General features: G+C 44.3%; 1 protein-coding gene across 1 annotated transcript in view; it reads right to left on the reverse strand.

Moving 5' to 3' along the window:
* The window catches only part of LOC137364330 (dynein axonemal heavy chain 6-like), a 1069890-nt gene that overhangs the window by 999379 nt on the left and 54709 nt on the right, over positions 1-15802 (reverse strand). The window contains exons 9-10 of the mRNA XM_068027612.1: positions 13977-14158; positions 13439-13547 (exon numbers count right to left, since the gene is read on the reverse strand). Of these exons, the coding sequence (XP_067883713.1) occupies positions 13439-13547; positions 13977-14158 (291 nt within the window). The remainder of the gene's footprint in view (positions 1-13438; positions 13548-13976; positions 14159-15802) is intronic.

Below are 15802 nucleotides of genomic sequence, written 5' to 3' on the forward strand. Positions count from 1 at the left end.
TACTGTCCGAGTGAGTGAACATTCCCGATGTTCCCTCTATTACTGTCTGAGTGAGTGATCTTTCCCAATGTTCCCTCTATTACTATCCGAGTGAGTGATCTTTCCTGATGTTCCCTCTATTACTATCCGAGTGAGTGATCTTTCCCAATGTTCCCTCTATTACTGTCTGAGTGAGTGATCTTTCCTGATGTTCCCTCTATTACTGTCCGAGTGAGTGATCTTTCCCGATGTTCCCTCTATTACTATCCGAGTGAGTGATCTTTCCCGATGTTCCCTCTATTACTGTCCGAGTGAGTGATCTTTCCCGATGTTCCCTCTATTACTGTCCGAGTGAGTGATCTTTCCCGATGTTCCATCTATTACTGTCTGAGTGAGTGATCTTTCCTGATGTTCCCTCTATTACTATCCGAGTGAGTGAACATTCCCGATGTTCCCTCTATTACTGTCCGAGTGAGTGATCTTTACTGATGTTCCCTCTATTACTGTCCGAGTGAGTGATCTTTCCCGATGTTCCATCTATTACTGTCTGAGTGAGCGATCTTTCCCGATGTTCCCTCAATTACTATCCGAGTGAGTGATCTTTCCCAATGTTCCCTCTATTACTGTCCGAGTGAGTGATCTTTCCCGATGTTCCATCTATTACTATCCGAGTGAGTGATCTTTCCTGATGTTCCCTCTATTACTGTCCGAGTGAGTGATCTTTCCCGATGTACCCTCTATTACTGTCTGAGTGAGTGATCTTTCCTGATGTTCCCTCTATTACTGTCCGAGTGAGTGACCATTCCCGATGTTCCCTCTATTACTGTCCGAGTGAGTGATCTTTCCCGATGTTCCCTCTATTACTGTCCGAGTGAGTGATCTTTCCCGATGTTCCCTCTATTACTGTCTGAGTGAGTGATCTTTCCTGATGTTCCCTCTATTACTGTCCGAGTGAGTGACCATTCCCGATGTTCCATCTATTACTGTCCGAGTGAGTGATCTTTCCCGATGTTCCCTCTATTACTGTCCGAGTGAGTGATCTTTCCCGATGTTCCCTCTATTACTGTCCGAGTGAGTGATCTTTCCCGATGTTCCCTCTATTACTATCCGAGTGAGTGATCTTTCCCAATGTTCCCTCTATTACTGTCTGAGTGAGTGATCTTTCCTGATGTTCCCTCTATTACTATCCGAGTGAGTGATCTTTCCCAATGTTCCCTCTATTACTGTCTGAGTGAGTGATCTTTCCTGATGTTCCCTCTATTACTATCCGAGTGAGTGATCTTTCCCAATGTTCCCTCTATTACTGTCTGAGTGAGTGATCTTTCCTGATGTTCCCTCTATTACTGTCCGAGTGAGTGATCTTTCCCGATGTTCCATCTATTACTATCCGAGTGAGTGATCTTTCCCGATGTTCCCTCTATTACTGTCTGAGTGAGTGATCTTTCCCGATGTTCCCTCTATTACTATCCGAGTGAGTGATCTTTCCTGATGTTCCATCTATTACTATCCGAGTGAGTGATCTTTCCTGATGTTCCCTCTATTACTATCCGAGTGAGTGATCTTTCCCAATGTTCCCTCTATTACTGTCTGAGTGAGTGATCTTTCCTGATGTTCCCTCTATTACTGTCCGAGTGAGTGATCTTTCCCGATGTTCCATCTATTACTATCCGAGTGAGTGATCTTTCCCGATGTTCCCTCTATTACTGTCTGAGTGAGTGATCTTTCCCGATGTTCCCTCTATTACTATCCGAGTGAGTGATCTTTCCTGATGTTCCCTCTATTACTGTCCGAGTGAGTGATCTTTCCCGATGTTCCATCTATTACTATCCGAGTGAGTGATCTTTCCTGATGTTCCCTCTATTACTGTCCGAGTGAGTGATCTTTCCCGATGTTCCATCTATTACTATCCGAGTGAGTGATCTTTCCCGATATTCCCTCTATTACTGTCTGAGTGAGTGATCTTTCCCGATGTTCCATCTATTACTGTCCGAGTGAGTGATCTTTCCTGATGTTCCATCTATTACTGTCCGAGTGAGTGATCTTTCCCGATGTTCCCTCTATTACTATCCGAGTGAGTGATCTTTCCCGATGTTCCCTCTATTACTGTCCGAGTGAGTGATCTTTCCTGATGTTCCCTCTATTACTGTCCGAGTGAGTGATCTTTCCCGATGTTCCCTCTATTACTATCCGAGTGAGTGATCTTTCCCGATGTTCCCTCTATTACTGTCCGAGTGAGTGATCTTTCCTGATGTTCCCTCTATTACTGTCCGAGTGAGTGATCTTTCCTGATGTTCCATCTATTACTGTCCGAGTGAGTGATCTTTCCCGATGTTCCCTCTATTACTGTCCGAGTGAGTGATCTTTCCTGATGTTCCCTCTATTACTATCCGAGTGAGTGATCTTTCCCGATGTTCCCTCTATTACTATCCGAGTGAGTGATCTTTCCCGATGTTCCCTCTATTACTGTCCGAGTGAGTGATCTTTCCTGATGTTCCCTCTATTACTATCCGAGTGAGTGATCTTTCCCGATGTTCCCTCTATTACTGTCCGAGTGAGTGATCTTTCCCGATGTTCCCTCTATTACTGTCCGAGTGAGTGATCTTTCCCGATGTTCCATCTATTACTGTCCGAGTGAGTGATCTTTCCCGATGTTCCCTCTATTACTATCCGAGTGAGTGATCTTTCCTGATGTTCCATCTATTACTATCCGAGTGAGTGATCTTTCCCGATGTTCCCTCTATTACTATCCGAGTGAGTGATCTTTCCTGATGTTCCCTCTATTACTGTCCGAGTGAGTGATCTTTCCCGATGTTCCCTCTATTACTGTCCGAGTGAGTGAACATTCCCGATGTTCCCTCTATTACTGTCCGAGTGAGTGATCTTTCCCGATGTTCCCTCTATTACTATCCGAGTGAGTGATCTTTCCCGATGTTCCCTCTATTACTATCCGAGTGAGTGATCTTTCCTGATGTTCCCTCTATTACTATCCGAGTGAGTGATCTTTCCCGATGTTCCCTCTATTACTGTCCGAGTGAGTGATCTTTCCCGATGTTCCCTCTATTACTGTCCGAGTGAGTGATCTTTCCTGATGTTCCCTCTATTACTGTCCGAGTGAGTGATCTTTCCCGATGTTCCCTCTATTACTATCCGAGTGAGTGATCTTTCCCGATGTTCCCTCTATTACTATCCGAGTGAGTGATCTTTCCCGATGTTCCCTCTATTACTATCCGAGTGAGTGATCTTTCCTGATGTTCCCTCTATTACTGTCTGAGTGAGTGATCTTTCCTGATGTTCCCTCTATTACTATCCGAGTGAGTGATCTTTCCCGATATTCCATCTATTACTGTCCGAGTGAGTGATCTTTCCCGATGTTCCCTCTATTACTGTCCGAGTGAGTGAACATTCCCGATGTTCCCTCTATTACTGTCTGAGTGAGTGATCTTTCCCAATGTTCCCTCTATTACTATCCGAGTGAGTGATCTTTCCTGATGTTCCCTCTATTACTATCCGAGTGAGTGATCTTTCCCAATGTTCCCTCTATTACTGTCTGAGTGAGTGATCTTTCCTGATGTTCCCTCTATTACTGTCCGAGTGAGTGATCTTTCCCGATGTTCCATCTATTACTATCCGAGTGAGTGATCTTTCCCAATGTTCCCTCTATTACTGTCTGAGTGAGTGATCTTTCCTGATGTTTCATCTATTACTGTCCGAGTGAGTGATCTTTCCTGATGTTCCCTCTATTACTGTCCGAGTGAGTGATCTTTCCCGATGTTCCCTCTATTACTGTCCGAGTGAGTGATCTTTCCTGATGTTCCCTCTATTACTATCCGAGTGAGTGATCTTTCCCGATGTTCCCTCTATTACTATCCGAGTGAGTGATCTTTCCCGATGTTCCCTCTATTACTGTCCGAGTGAGTGATCTTTCCTGATGTTCCCTCTATTACTATCCGAGTGAGTGATCTTTCCCGATGTTCCCTCTATTACTGTCCGAGTGAGTGATCTTTCCCGATGTTCCCTCTATTACTGTCCGAGTGAGTGATCTTTCCCGATGTTCCATCTATTACTATCCGAGTGAGTGATCTTTCCCGATGTTCCCTCTATTACTATCCGAGTGAGTGATCTTTCCTGATGTTCCCTCTATTACTGTCCGAGTGACTGATCTTTCCCGATGTTCCCTCTATTACTGTCCGAGTGAGTGAACATTCCCGATGTTCCCTCTATTACTGTCCGAGTGAGTGATCTTTCCCGATGTTCCCTCTATTACTATCCGAGTGAGTGATCTTTCCCGATGTTCCCTCTATTACTATCCGAGTGAGTGATCTTTCCTGATGTTCCCTCTATTACTATCCGAGTGAGTGATCTTTCCCGATGTTCCCTCTATTACTGTCCGAGTGAGTGATCTTTCCTGATGTTCCCTCTATTACTATCCGAGTGAGTGATCTTTCCTGATGTTCCCTCTATTACTATCCGAGTGAGTGATTTTTCCCAATGTTCCCTCTATTACTATCCGAGTGAGTGATCTTTCCCGATGTTCCCTCTATTACTATCCAAGTGAGTGATCTTTCCTGATGTTCCCTCTATTACTGTCCGAGTGAGTGATCTTTCCCGATGTTTCATCTATTACTGTCCGAGTGAGTGATCTTTCCCGATGTTCCCTCTATTACTGTCCGAGTGAGTGATCTTTCCTGATGTTCCCTCTATTACTGTCCGAGTGAGTGATCTTTCCCGATGTTCCCTCTATTACTATCCGAGTGAGTGATCTTTCCTGATGTTCCCTCTATTACTGTCCGAGTGAGTGATCTTTCCCGATGTTCCCTCTATTACTGTCCGAGTGAGTGATCTTTCCTGATGTTCCCTCTATTACTATCCGAGTGAGTGATCTTTCCTGATGTTCCCTCTATTACTATCCGAGTGAGTGATCTTTCCCGATGTTCCCTCTATTACTATCCGAGTGAGTGATCTTTCCTGATGTTCCCTCTATTACTTTCCGAGTGAGTGATCTTTCCCGATGTTCCCTCTATTACTATCCGAGTGAGTGATCTTTCCTGATGTTCCCTTTATTACTGTCCGAGTGAGTGATCTTTCCCGATGTTCCCTCTATTACTGTCCGAGTGAGTGATCTTTCCCGATGTTCCCTCTATTACTGTCCGAGTGAGTGATCTTTCCCAATGTTCCCTCTATTACTGTCCGAGTGAGTGACCATTCCCGATGTTCCATTTATTACTGTCCGAGTGAGTGATCTTTCCCAATGTTCCCTCTATTACTGTCCGAGTGAGTGATCTTTCCTGATGTTCCCTCTATTACTATCCGAGTGAGTGATCTTTCCCGATGTTCCCTCTATTACTATCCGAGTGAGTGATCTTTCCCGATGTTCCATCTATTACTGTCCGAGTGAGTGACCATTCCCGATGTTCCCTCTATTACTGTCCGAGTCAGTGATCTTTCCTGATGTTCCCTCTATTACTATCCGAGTGAGTGATCTTTCCCGATGTTCCCTCTATTACTATCCGAGTGAGTGATCTTTCCCAATGTTCCCTCTATTACTGTCCGAGTGAGTGATCTTTCCCGATGTTCCCTCTATTACTGTCCGAGTGAGTGATCTTTCCCGATGTTCCCTCTATTACTGTCCGAGTGAGTGATCTTTCCCGATGTTCCCTCTATTACTATCCGAGTGAGTGATCTTTCCCGATGTTCCCTCTATTACTGTCCGAGTGAGTGATCTTTCCCGATGTTCCCTCTATTACTGTCCGAGTGAGTGATCTTTCCCGATGTTCCCTCTATTACTGTCCGAGTGAGTGATCTTTCCCGATGTTCCCTCTATTACTGTCCGAGTGAGTGATCTTTCCCGATGTTCCCTCTATTACTATCCGAGTGAGTGATCTTTCCCGATGTTCCCTCTATTACTATCCGAGTGAGTGATCTTTCCCAATGTTCCCTCTATTACTGTCCGAGTGAGTGATCTTTCCCGATGTTCCCTCTATTACTGTCCGAGTGAGTGATCTTTCCCGATGTTCCCTCTATTACTGTCCGAGTGAGTGATCTTTCCCGATGTTCCCTCTATTACTATCCGAGTGAGTGATCTTTCCCGATGTTCCCTCTATTACTGTCCGAGTGAGTGATCTTTCCCGATGTTCCCTCTATTACTGTCCGAGTGAGTGATCTTTCCCGATGTTCCCTCTATTACTGTCCGAGTGAGTGATCTTTCCTGATGTTCCCTCTATTACTGTCCGAGTGAGTGATCTTTCCCGATGTTCCCTCTATTACTATCCGAGTGAGTGATCTTTCCCGATGTTCCCTCTATTACTATCCGAGTGAGTGATCTTTCCCAATGTTCCCTCTATTACTGTCCGAGTGAGTGATCTTTCCCGATGTTCCCTCTATTACTGTCCGAGTGAGTGATCTTTCCCGATGTTCCCTCTATTACTGTCCGAGTGAGTGATCTTTCCCGATGTTCCCTCTATTACTGTCCGAGTGAGTGATCTTTCCCGATGTTCCCTCTATTACTGTCCGAGTGAGTGATCTTTCCCGATGTTCCCTCTATTACTATCCGAGTGAGTGATCTTTCCCGATGTTCCCTCTATTACTATCCGAGTGAGTGATCTTTCCCGATGTTCCATCTATTACTGTCCGAGTGAGTGATCTTTCCTGATGTTCCCTCTATTACTGTCCGAGTGAGCGATCTTTCCCGATGTTCCCTCTATTACTCTCCGAGTGAGTGATCTTTCCCGATGTTCCATCTATTACTATCCGAGTGAGTGATCTTTCCCGATGTTCCATCTATTACTATCCGAGTGAGTGATCTTTCCCGATGTTCCATCTATTACTGTCCGAGTGAGTGATCTTTCCCGATGTTCCATCTATTACTGTCCGAGTGAGTGATCTTTCCCGATGTTCCATCTATTACTGTCCGAGTGAGTGATCTTTCCCGATGTTCCATCTATTACTATCCGAGTGAGTGATCTTTCCCGATGTTCCCTCTATTACTATCCGAGTGAGTGATCTTTCCCAATGTTCCCTCTATTACTGTCTGAGTGAGTGATCTTTCCCAATGTTCCCTCTATTACTGTCTGAGTGAGTGATCTTTCCTGATGTTCCCTCTATTACTATCCGAGTGAGTGATCTTTCCCGATGTTCCATCTATTACTGTCCGAGTGAGTGATCTTTCCCGATGTTCCCTCTATTACTGTCCGAGTGAGTGAACATTCCCGATGTTCCCTCTATTACTGTCTGAGTGAGTGATCTTTCCCAATGTTCCCTCTATTACTGTCTGAGTGAGTGATCTTTCCTGATGTTCCCTCTATTACTATCCGAGTGAGTGATCTTTCCCGATGTTCCCTCTATTACTATCCGAGTGAGTGATCTTTCCCAATGTTCCCTCTATTACTGTCTGAGTGAGTGATCTTTCCTGATGTTCCCTCTATTACTATCCGAGTGAGTGATCTTTCCCGATGTTCCATCTATTACTGTCCGAGTGAGTGATCTTTCCCGATGTTCCCTCTATTACTGTCCGAGTGAGTGAACATTCCCGATGTTCCCTCTATTACTGTCTGAGTGAGTGATCTTTCCCAATGTTCCCTCTATTACTATCCGAGTGAGTGATCTTTCCTGATGTTCCCTCTATTACTATCCGAGTGAGTGATCTTTCCCAATGTTCCCTCTATTACTGTCTGAGTGAGTGATCTTTCCTGATGTTCCCTCTATTACTGTCCGAGTGAGTGATCTTTCCCGATGTTCCATCTATTACTATCCGAGTGAGTGATCTTTCCCAATGTTCCCTCTATTACTGTCTGAGTGAGTGATCTTTCCTGATGTTTCATCTATTACTGTCCGAGTGAGTGATCTTTCCTGATGTTCCCTCTATTACTATCCGAGTGAGTGATCTTTCCCAATGTTCCCTCTATTACTGTCTGAGTGAGTGATCTTTCCTGATGTTTCATCTATTACTGTCCGAGTGAGTGATCTTTCCTGATGTTCCATCTATTACTGTCCGAGTGAGTGATCTTTCCTGATGTTCCCTCTATTACTATCCGAGTGAGTGAACATTCCCGATGTTCCCTCTATTACTGTCCGAGTGAGTGATCTTTCCCGATGTTCCATCTATTACTATCCGAGTGAGTGAACATTCCCGATGTTCCCTCTATTACTGTCCGAGTGAGTGATCTTTCCTGATGTTCCCTCTATTACTGTCCGAGTGAGTGATCTTTCCCGATGTTCCATCTATTACTGTCTGAGTGAGTGATCTTTCCTGATGTTCCCTCTATTACTATCCGAGTGAGTGAACATTCCCGATGTTCCATCTATTACTGTCCGAGTGAGTGATCTTTCCCGATGTTCCATCTATTACTATCCGAGTGAGTGAACATTCCCGATGTTCCCTCTATTACTGTCCGAGTGAGTGATCTTTCCTGATGTTCCCTCTATTACTATCCGAGTGAGTGATCTTTCCCGATGTTCCATCTATTACTATCCGAGTGAGTGATCTTTCCTGATGTTCCCTCTATTACTGTCCGAGTGAGTGATCTTTCCCGATGTTCCATCTATTACTGTCCGAGTGAGTGAACATTCCCGATGTTCCCTCTATTACTATCCGAGTGAGTGATCTTTCCTGATGTTCCCTCTATTACTGTCCGAGTGAGTGATCTTTCCCGATGTTCCCTCTATTACTGTCCGAGTGTGTGATCTTTCCTGATGTTCCCTCTATTACTGTCCGAGTGAGTGATCTTTCCCGATGTTCCCTCTATTCCTGTCCGAGTGAGTGATCTTTCCTGATGTTCCATCTATTACTGTCCGAGTGAGTGATCTTTCCTGATGTTCCCTCTATTACTGTCCGAGTGAGTGATCTTTCCCGATGTTCCATCTATTACTGTCCGAGTGAGTGATCTTTCCTGATGTTCCCTCTATTACTGTCCGAGTGAGTGATCTTTCCCGATGTTCCCTCTATTCCTGTCCGAGTGAGTGAACATTCCTGATGTTCCCTCTATTACTGTCCGAGTGAGTGATCTTTCCTGATGTTCCCTCTATTACTGTCCGAGTGAGTGATCTTTCCTGATGTTCCCTCTATTACTGTCCGAGTGAGTGATCTTTCCCGATGTTCCCTCTATTACTGTCCGAGTGAGTGATCTTTCCCGATGTTCCCTCTATTCCTGTCCGAGTGAGTGAACATTCCTGATGTTCCCTCTATTACTGTCCGAGTGAGTGATCTTTCCTGATGTTCCCTCTATTACTGTCCGAGTGAGTGATCTTTCCCGATGTTCCCTCTATTCCTGTCCGAGTGAGTGACCATTCCCGATGTTGCACTTATTACTGTCCGAGTGAGTGATCTTTCCCGATGTTCCCTCTATTACTGTCCGAGTGAGTGACCATTCCCGATGTTGCACTTATTACTGTCCGAGTGAGTGATCTTTCCCACCCAAGGTTCCTGCGTACTGTGCTTCCTTTTGGGTGATCAAATTGTTCTTGACACACAAACAGTTAAGTCTGCGCCCATTATGTTTCTCCCATTCTCACATATACCATCTCTGCCCAAAAAGCCTCTTGGCTTTTCTGCTCTCCTTTCTGTGCGACATTCCTCCTTTCAGCTGTCAACTGCCCTTCAGCCTTGTTTTCGAGCATAAGAATATACATAAGAACTAGGAGCAGGAGTCGGCAATTCATCCCCTCGAGTCTGCCCCTCCATTCAATACGATCATGGCTGATCTCATCTCAACTTCAACTCCACTTTCCTGCCCGTTCTCCATAGCCCTTCAACCCATTACTAATTAAAAATCTGTCTATCTCATCCTTAAATTTACCCAATGTCCCGGCATCCACCGCACTCTGGGGTAGTGAATTCCACAGATTCATGACCCTTTGAGAGAAGTAATTTCTCCTCATCTCTGTTTTGAATCTGCTACCCCTTATCCTAAAACTATGACCTCTCATTCTAGATTGTCCCACAAGAGGAAGCATCCTTGCTATGTCTACTTCGTCAATCCCCTTAATCATCTTATATACCTCAATTGGATCTCCTGTCATTCTTCTATACTCTAGAGAGTAAAGGCCTAAACTGCTCAATCTTTCTTCATAAGACAAACCCCTCATCCCTAAAATCAATCTAGTGAACCTCCTCTGAACTGCTTCCAATGCAACTACATCCCTCAAATAAGGGGACCAAAACTGTACTCAATACTCCAGCTGCGGTCTGACTAATGCCTTGTACAGTTGCAGCAACACTTCCCTACTTTTATACTCTATTCCTTTTGCAATAAATGCCAAAATTCCGTTTGCCTTCCTTATTACCTGCTGTACCTGCATACTAACTGTCTGCAATTCATGTACGAGGACACCTAGATCCCTCTGCACCGAAACACTCTGAAGTTTCTCTCCATTTAGGTAATAATTTGCCTTTCTATTCTTCCGGCCAAAGTGGATAACCTCACACTTATCCACATTAAACTCCATCTGCCAAATTTTGGCCCATTCACCTAACCTATCCATATCCATTTGGAAATTTCTTATTTCTTTATTGCAATTTACTATCCCACCTATTTTAGTGTTATCTGCAAATTTGGCTATAGTACCTTCTATCCCTGCATCCAAGTCATTAATATATATTGTAAATAGTTGGGGTCCGAGGACCGAACCCTGTGGCACCCACTAGTTACACCTTGCCAACCATAAAAAGACCCATTTATCCCAACTCTCTGTTTTCTGTTGGTTAGCCAATCCTCTATCCAAGCTAATAAATTGCCCCTAACCCCATGTGAACTTACCTTTTATGTGGCACCTTATCAAATGCCTTCTGGAAGTCCAGATAAACTACATCTACAGGATCCCCAATATCCACTTTCCCTGTCACAGCTTCGAAGAACTCTAGCAAATTAGTCAAACACAATTTGCCCTTCATAAAACCGTGCTGATTCTGATGGATTGCGTTTGGATTTTCTAAATGTCCTGTTACGACTTTCTTAATAATGGATTCTAACAATTTCCCAATGACAGATGTTAAACTAACTGGTCTGTAGTTTGCTACTTTCTGCCTCCCCCCCTTTTTGAATAAGGGCATTATATTAGTTTTTTCCAATCCCCTGGAACCATTCCCTCATCCAGGGAATTTTGGAATATTATAATCAATGGATCCACTATCTTCACTGCCACTTCATTTAAGACCCTAGGATGTAGGCCATCAGGCCCTGGGGACTTGTCTATCTTTAATACCAATAGTTTGCTCAGTACTTTGTCCCTAGTGATGATTGTTCTAAGTTCCTCTCTTTCTATAACCTCTGCATTACCTGGTACTATTGGGATGGTACTAGTGTCCTCCACCGTGAAAACTGAGGCAAAATACTGATTTAGTGTCTCTGCCATTTCTGTGTTCCCTTCTATTAACTCCCCAGTCTCATCCTCCAAAGGACCAACATTCACTTTAGCTACTCTCTTCCCTTTTAAATACTTATAGAAGCTTTTGCTATCTGTTTTTATATTTTGCACTAGTTTTCTTTCATAATTTACCTTTGCTCTTTTTATTACTTTTTTAGTAACCCTTTCTTGATCTTTTAAAGTTTCCCAATCTTCCAGCTTGCCACTGGCCTTTGCAATATGTTATGCTTTAGTTTTTGTCTTTATGTTATCCTTAACTTCCTCGCAAGTCATAAATGTTTTTCCCCCTCTTACAATCCTTCTTCCTCTCTGGAATATATTTTAGTTGGGAGGAATTGAATATCTCCTTGAACATCTGCCACTGCTCATCAACTGTCCTACCTTTCAGTCTTCCTGCCCGGTCCACTAGGGCCAAATCTGCCCTCATGCCTATGTAATTACTTTTGTTTAACTCCAGAACGCTAGTGTGGGACTCCAGTTTCTCGCCCTCAAACTGAATTTGAAATTCCAGCATGCTATGATCACTCTTCCCTGGAGGATCCTATGAGATTAACTATGAGATCATTAATTAATCCCACCTCATTACCGAATACCAAATCTAGAATAGCCTGCTCCCTGGATGGTTCCACAACATATTGTTCCAAAAAACAATCTCAAATAGATTCAATGAATCCTCCCTCGAGGCTACCTTTGCCAATTTGATTAATGCTGTTTATATGCATATTAAAATCACCCATGTTTTTTACCGTACCTTTCTTATAAGCTCCCAGTATTTCCTGGTATATACTGTGCCCCACTGCAGAACTACTGTTTGGGGACCTATAGTTTACTCCCACCAAGTGACTTCTTTCCCTTGCTATTTCTTATTTCTACCCAGACTGATTCTACGTCTTGGTCTCCTATATCATTTCTCACTACAGCACTGATCTCTTCCTTTACTAACAAAGCTACACCTCCTCCTTTTCCTTCCTGCCTATCCTTCCGAAATACTGAGTATCCTTGGATATTCAATTCCCAAACCTGGTTTCCCTGCAACCACGTCTCAGTAATCACCACTAAATCATACCCATTCGTCTCTATTTGCACTGTTAATTCATTTATTTTATTCCAAATGCTTCGTGCATTCAGATACAAAGCCTTTAAGTTTGTTTTATTATCAAATTTCCCTACTCTTGTACGATTCCTTGGTTTTATTGCACGGAGGGACTTCAGGGATTTCACAATCTCTTACAACATGCCTGATTATCTTTTGAGTTGATTTCTACTGCTGATAGGCTTTCAGCTCCTTTCTCAATAAGGGCAGAGGTGTATTTCATTCCCATTGTGTGTTAAACTCCCTCTCATGCCTGAATGATAAACCACCCCATTCTAGGCGAGATAGGTTTGGTGTAGGGTTTTGGCATTGGCTCGCTCATTTTAATGCAGCAATGTAAAGGGGCTGCCACCAAACTAGAGCTTAGAGAAACAATTTCCTTTCTGTCACAATTCACCAAAAATTCCAATGTGGACCAATCTTCTTTCATAGAATTGTAGAATCAGCAGTATGGTAGATGGGAACTCAGGCCATTGTGCCTATTAAAGAGCTATCAATTCATCCCACACCTTCATCCCTGCAGGCCTTTACCCACAGCAATACAATTTTGTTTCCTTTTAAAGTATTTATCCAATGCCCTTGTGAAAATTACTATTGAATCTGCTTCCAGCATCCTTCCAGGCAGTGCATTCCAGATCTTTACAACTTGCTGTGCAAAAGAAATGTTTCCTCATGTCACCTCTGGTTTCTGTGCCAATCACCTTAAATCTATGTCTTCTGGTTGCTGACTCCTCTGCCACTAGAAACAGTTTCTCCTTCTTCCCTCCATCAAAACCCTCTTGATTTTGAACACCTCTATTAAATTTCCCCTTAACTTTCTCCCAGCTCCTCCAGTCTCTCCATATAACTGAAGTTTTCTAGTCACTCATCCCCCAATTATCTCTGGCCTGTGTGCAGACTGTAAACTTACAGTAGAAAGGACAGAAGCCACATCATTTTCAAACACCCCTTGATGGTTCAATGCACCTATTTACTTTTTTGAAATCCTGGCTGTGACTTTAATGGTACCTTGGTTTTCTGCTCTATCTGTGGTCCCAGTGGCACCAACTCTTCCTGCATCACTCCAATCATGGAGCTGGCCTCCGAGAGTTTCAGCAGACCGTTGGCAAAGCGGTTTCTAGAAAAAAACAACAGATGCCTGTTGACACCGGTGCCTGTAATTTGCAAGAGCACAATTTCCCAGCACTAATATCACTCACTTTATAACTGAAAATACATCAAAAGATTTGAACAATGAAAGATGGCATTTAGAAGGAAAAATGCAAGATATCGTTCCATCCAAGGGACTCTCCTGATTTAATCTCTGGTGCAGTGTGATTAAGATCCAAGGAGAAATTTGTGTAGTGTCTCCCCAAATGACTAGGCTTTATGAGCCAGCAGCAGAAGTAATATTACCTTTCTATTATTTACGATAGTGCTGTAACTCAGGTTAACTCAGCACTTTGACAGTTGTTCAAATCGAGTCACTCAGTGTCAATGCCTCCATTACTGAAATCGTGCAGTGATATATTGATGACAGAATGATTGTGCAAGAGTGCAGCTTTACCTTGAGTTCAGAATGCCTATCCTCTTTCTCTTGAGCAGGCTGGAGAAGCTGTGGATCAGCTCCAAGTACTTGCTGGGAGTGACGTAATAGTACCTCCTCATTTGCTGCCAGAACTGACCTGCTGCCACTGACACGCTGTTGTGAATGTCAACACAAACCTTAGCCACGCTCTCCTTCAGTTTCTGAAATGACAAACAGCAGAAAATCAGTACAAAATCAAAATGCAAATTTTCAATTCTTAGTCCCTGGCAAAACAGCAGGACCTGTAGTGGGTCAGGAACCCAACTGCTGCTGCAGCAGGCTTTGCTGAGGCTCTTTAACTGAGACACTGCTTTATCATCCCACTTCTGGGTATCCTGACCAATTAAATGATGACGTGCTAAATCCATCAAAGGAAGGAGGGGTAACAAAGGATCAACAGGACATGGATTCCTGAGGCTGCAGCTACCACAGGAATGGACAGGAGACCTGGGAAGGCTGCCCCTGGGTCTCTCACTCTTACCTGGAGGTCCTGCTGTGAGATCTATCTAGCCAAGCAGGTGTGGATGGAGGTCGCGAGGATGTTAGCAGCAGGAGTGTGGTCCCTCCAACCTGAAGATAGTGCACCAAGAGGATCTAGGAAGCAGGAGGGCATAACAGGTGAGTGGCATAACACTTTCAAGTGCCAAGCCTCACACTCTGATTTTCACAGAATTCTCCTGCTCAGCACTCCACAGGACAACACATCCTACAGCTCCACTCATCCTCTCTCTGCAGGCACCTCATATCCACATCCAAACACCCAACACTCACATTCACCCTCAGCCTATTGCCCTCTCATGGCCATGCCCTGCAGTGACAAATGGTGTCCTTCCTTCGTTTCCACACAAGCCATGAGGAACACTCACACTTCTCTGCTTTCTGTCCTTGCAGAATTGTGGAATTCCAGATAGAGCCACAGACCCGGTTGGGAGTGGAGGGGGGGGGGGGAGGGGGTGGTGCGGGGAGGGGTGCGGCAGGTTGTGGCTCTCTAGTGACAGGCACCTTGTCGGCTACTGGCAATGAGTGCCCAGCTGCTTGTTCCAGGAGGTTGTAGATGTCAGCAGTGACCTGCCATGAGAGCCTGAGCCTCCTGAGGCACTGATGCTCAGACATGTCAAGAGAGCTGATCCTCTGCCCATGTTAGGAGTCTTGCCTCCTTCCAGTTGGATCTCGGTGTCCATCCCCTCTGTCCTGTTGAGGGGCATGCAGCTGAGCAGAAGGCAGCTGGTGCTGCTGTTGTTGTTGTTCCTTGTGCTGCTGGTGCTGTTGGTGTTGCTGCTCCTCTTGTTCCTCATCAGAGGTGCAAGGCGGAGCTGCATAAGCTGCTCCCATGCCATGGTGAAGGTTGGCAGGTGAAGGTGAGTGAAGTGCTAGACAAGTGAAGTCAATCACCTGTCAAGCAGTGATAGCACTCTATGGGAGAAGAAAGGCTTTGAACAGCAACCTGTCACCTGGACATGGCAGGAGCTCTTCAGTTTCCCTGATCACAGCTTTCCTGGCTTGTCAGTTTCACTTGTTATGACAGTACTGCTACATTTTTTGTTAAGTCTTTTTTTGAGGACTTATATTTAAATTATGGCGATGGATTTGTGGAGAAGGTTGAAGATTTCATAGAAGCCAGACTTTTCTTTGCTGTTGACAGTTCACTGAAAGGACAGTTGATTGAAAATACTTACTGATTTGCCTGTAGACGGAGTTGACCTACTCCTGGGGAATGATTTGGCCGCAGCGAAGATAATAACTCCTCCAGTGGTCAATGAAAAACCAAGTGAAGTTAAGGAGACAGAACAGTTGCAGGAAAGGGT

Source organism: Heterodontus francisci, unplaced genomic scaffold, assembly GCF_036365525.1.
Source record: "Heterodontus francisci isolate sHetFra1 unplaced genomic scaffold, sHetFra1.hap1 HAP1_SCAFFOLD_484, whole genome shotgun sequence".
Classification (NCBI taxonomy): Eukaryota; Metazoa; Chordata; class Chondrichthyes; order Heterodontiformes; family Heterodontidae; genus Heterodontus; species Heterodontus francisci.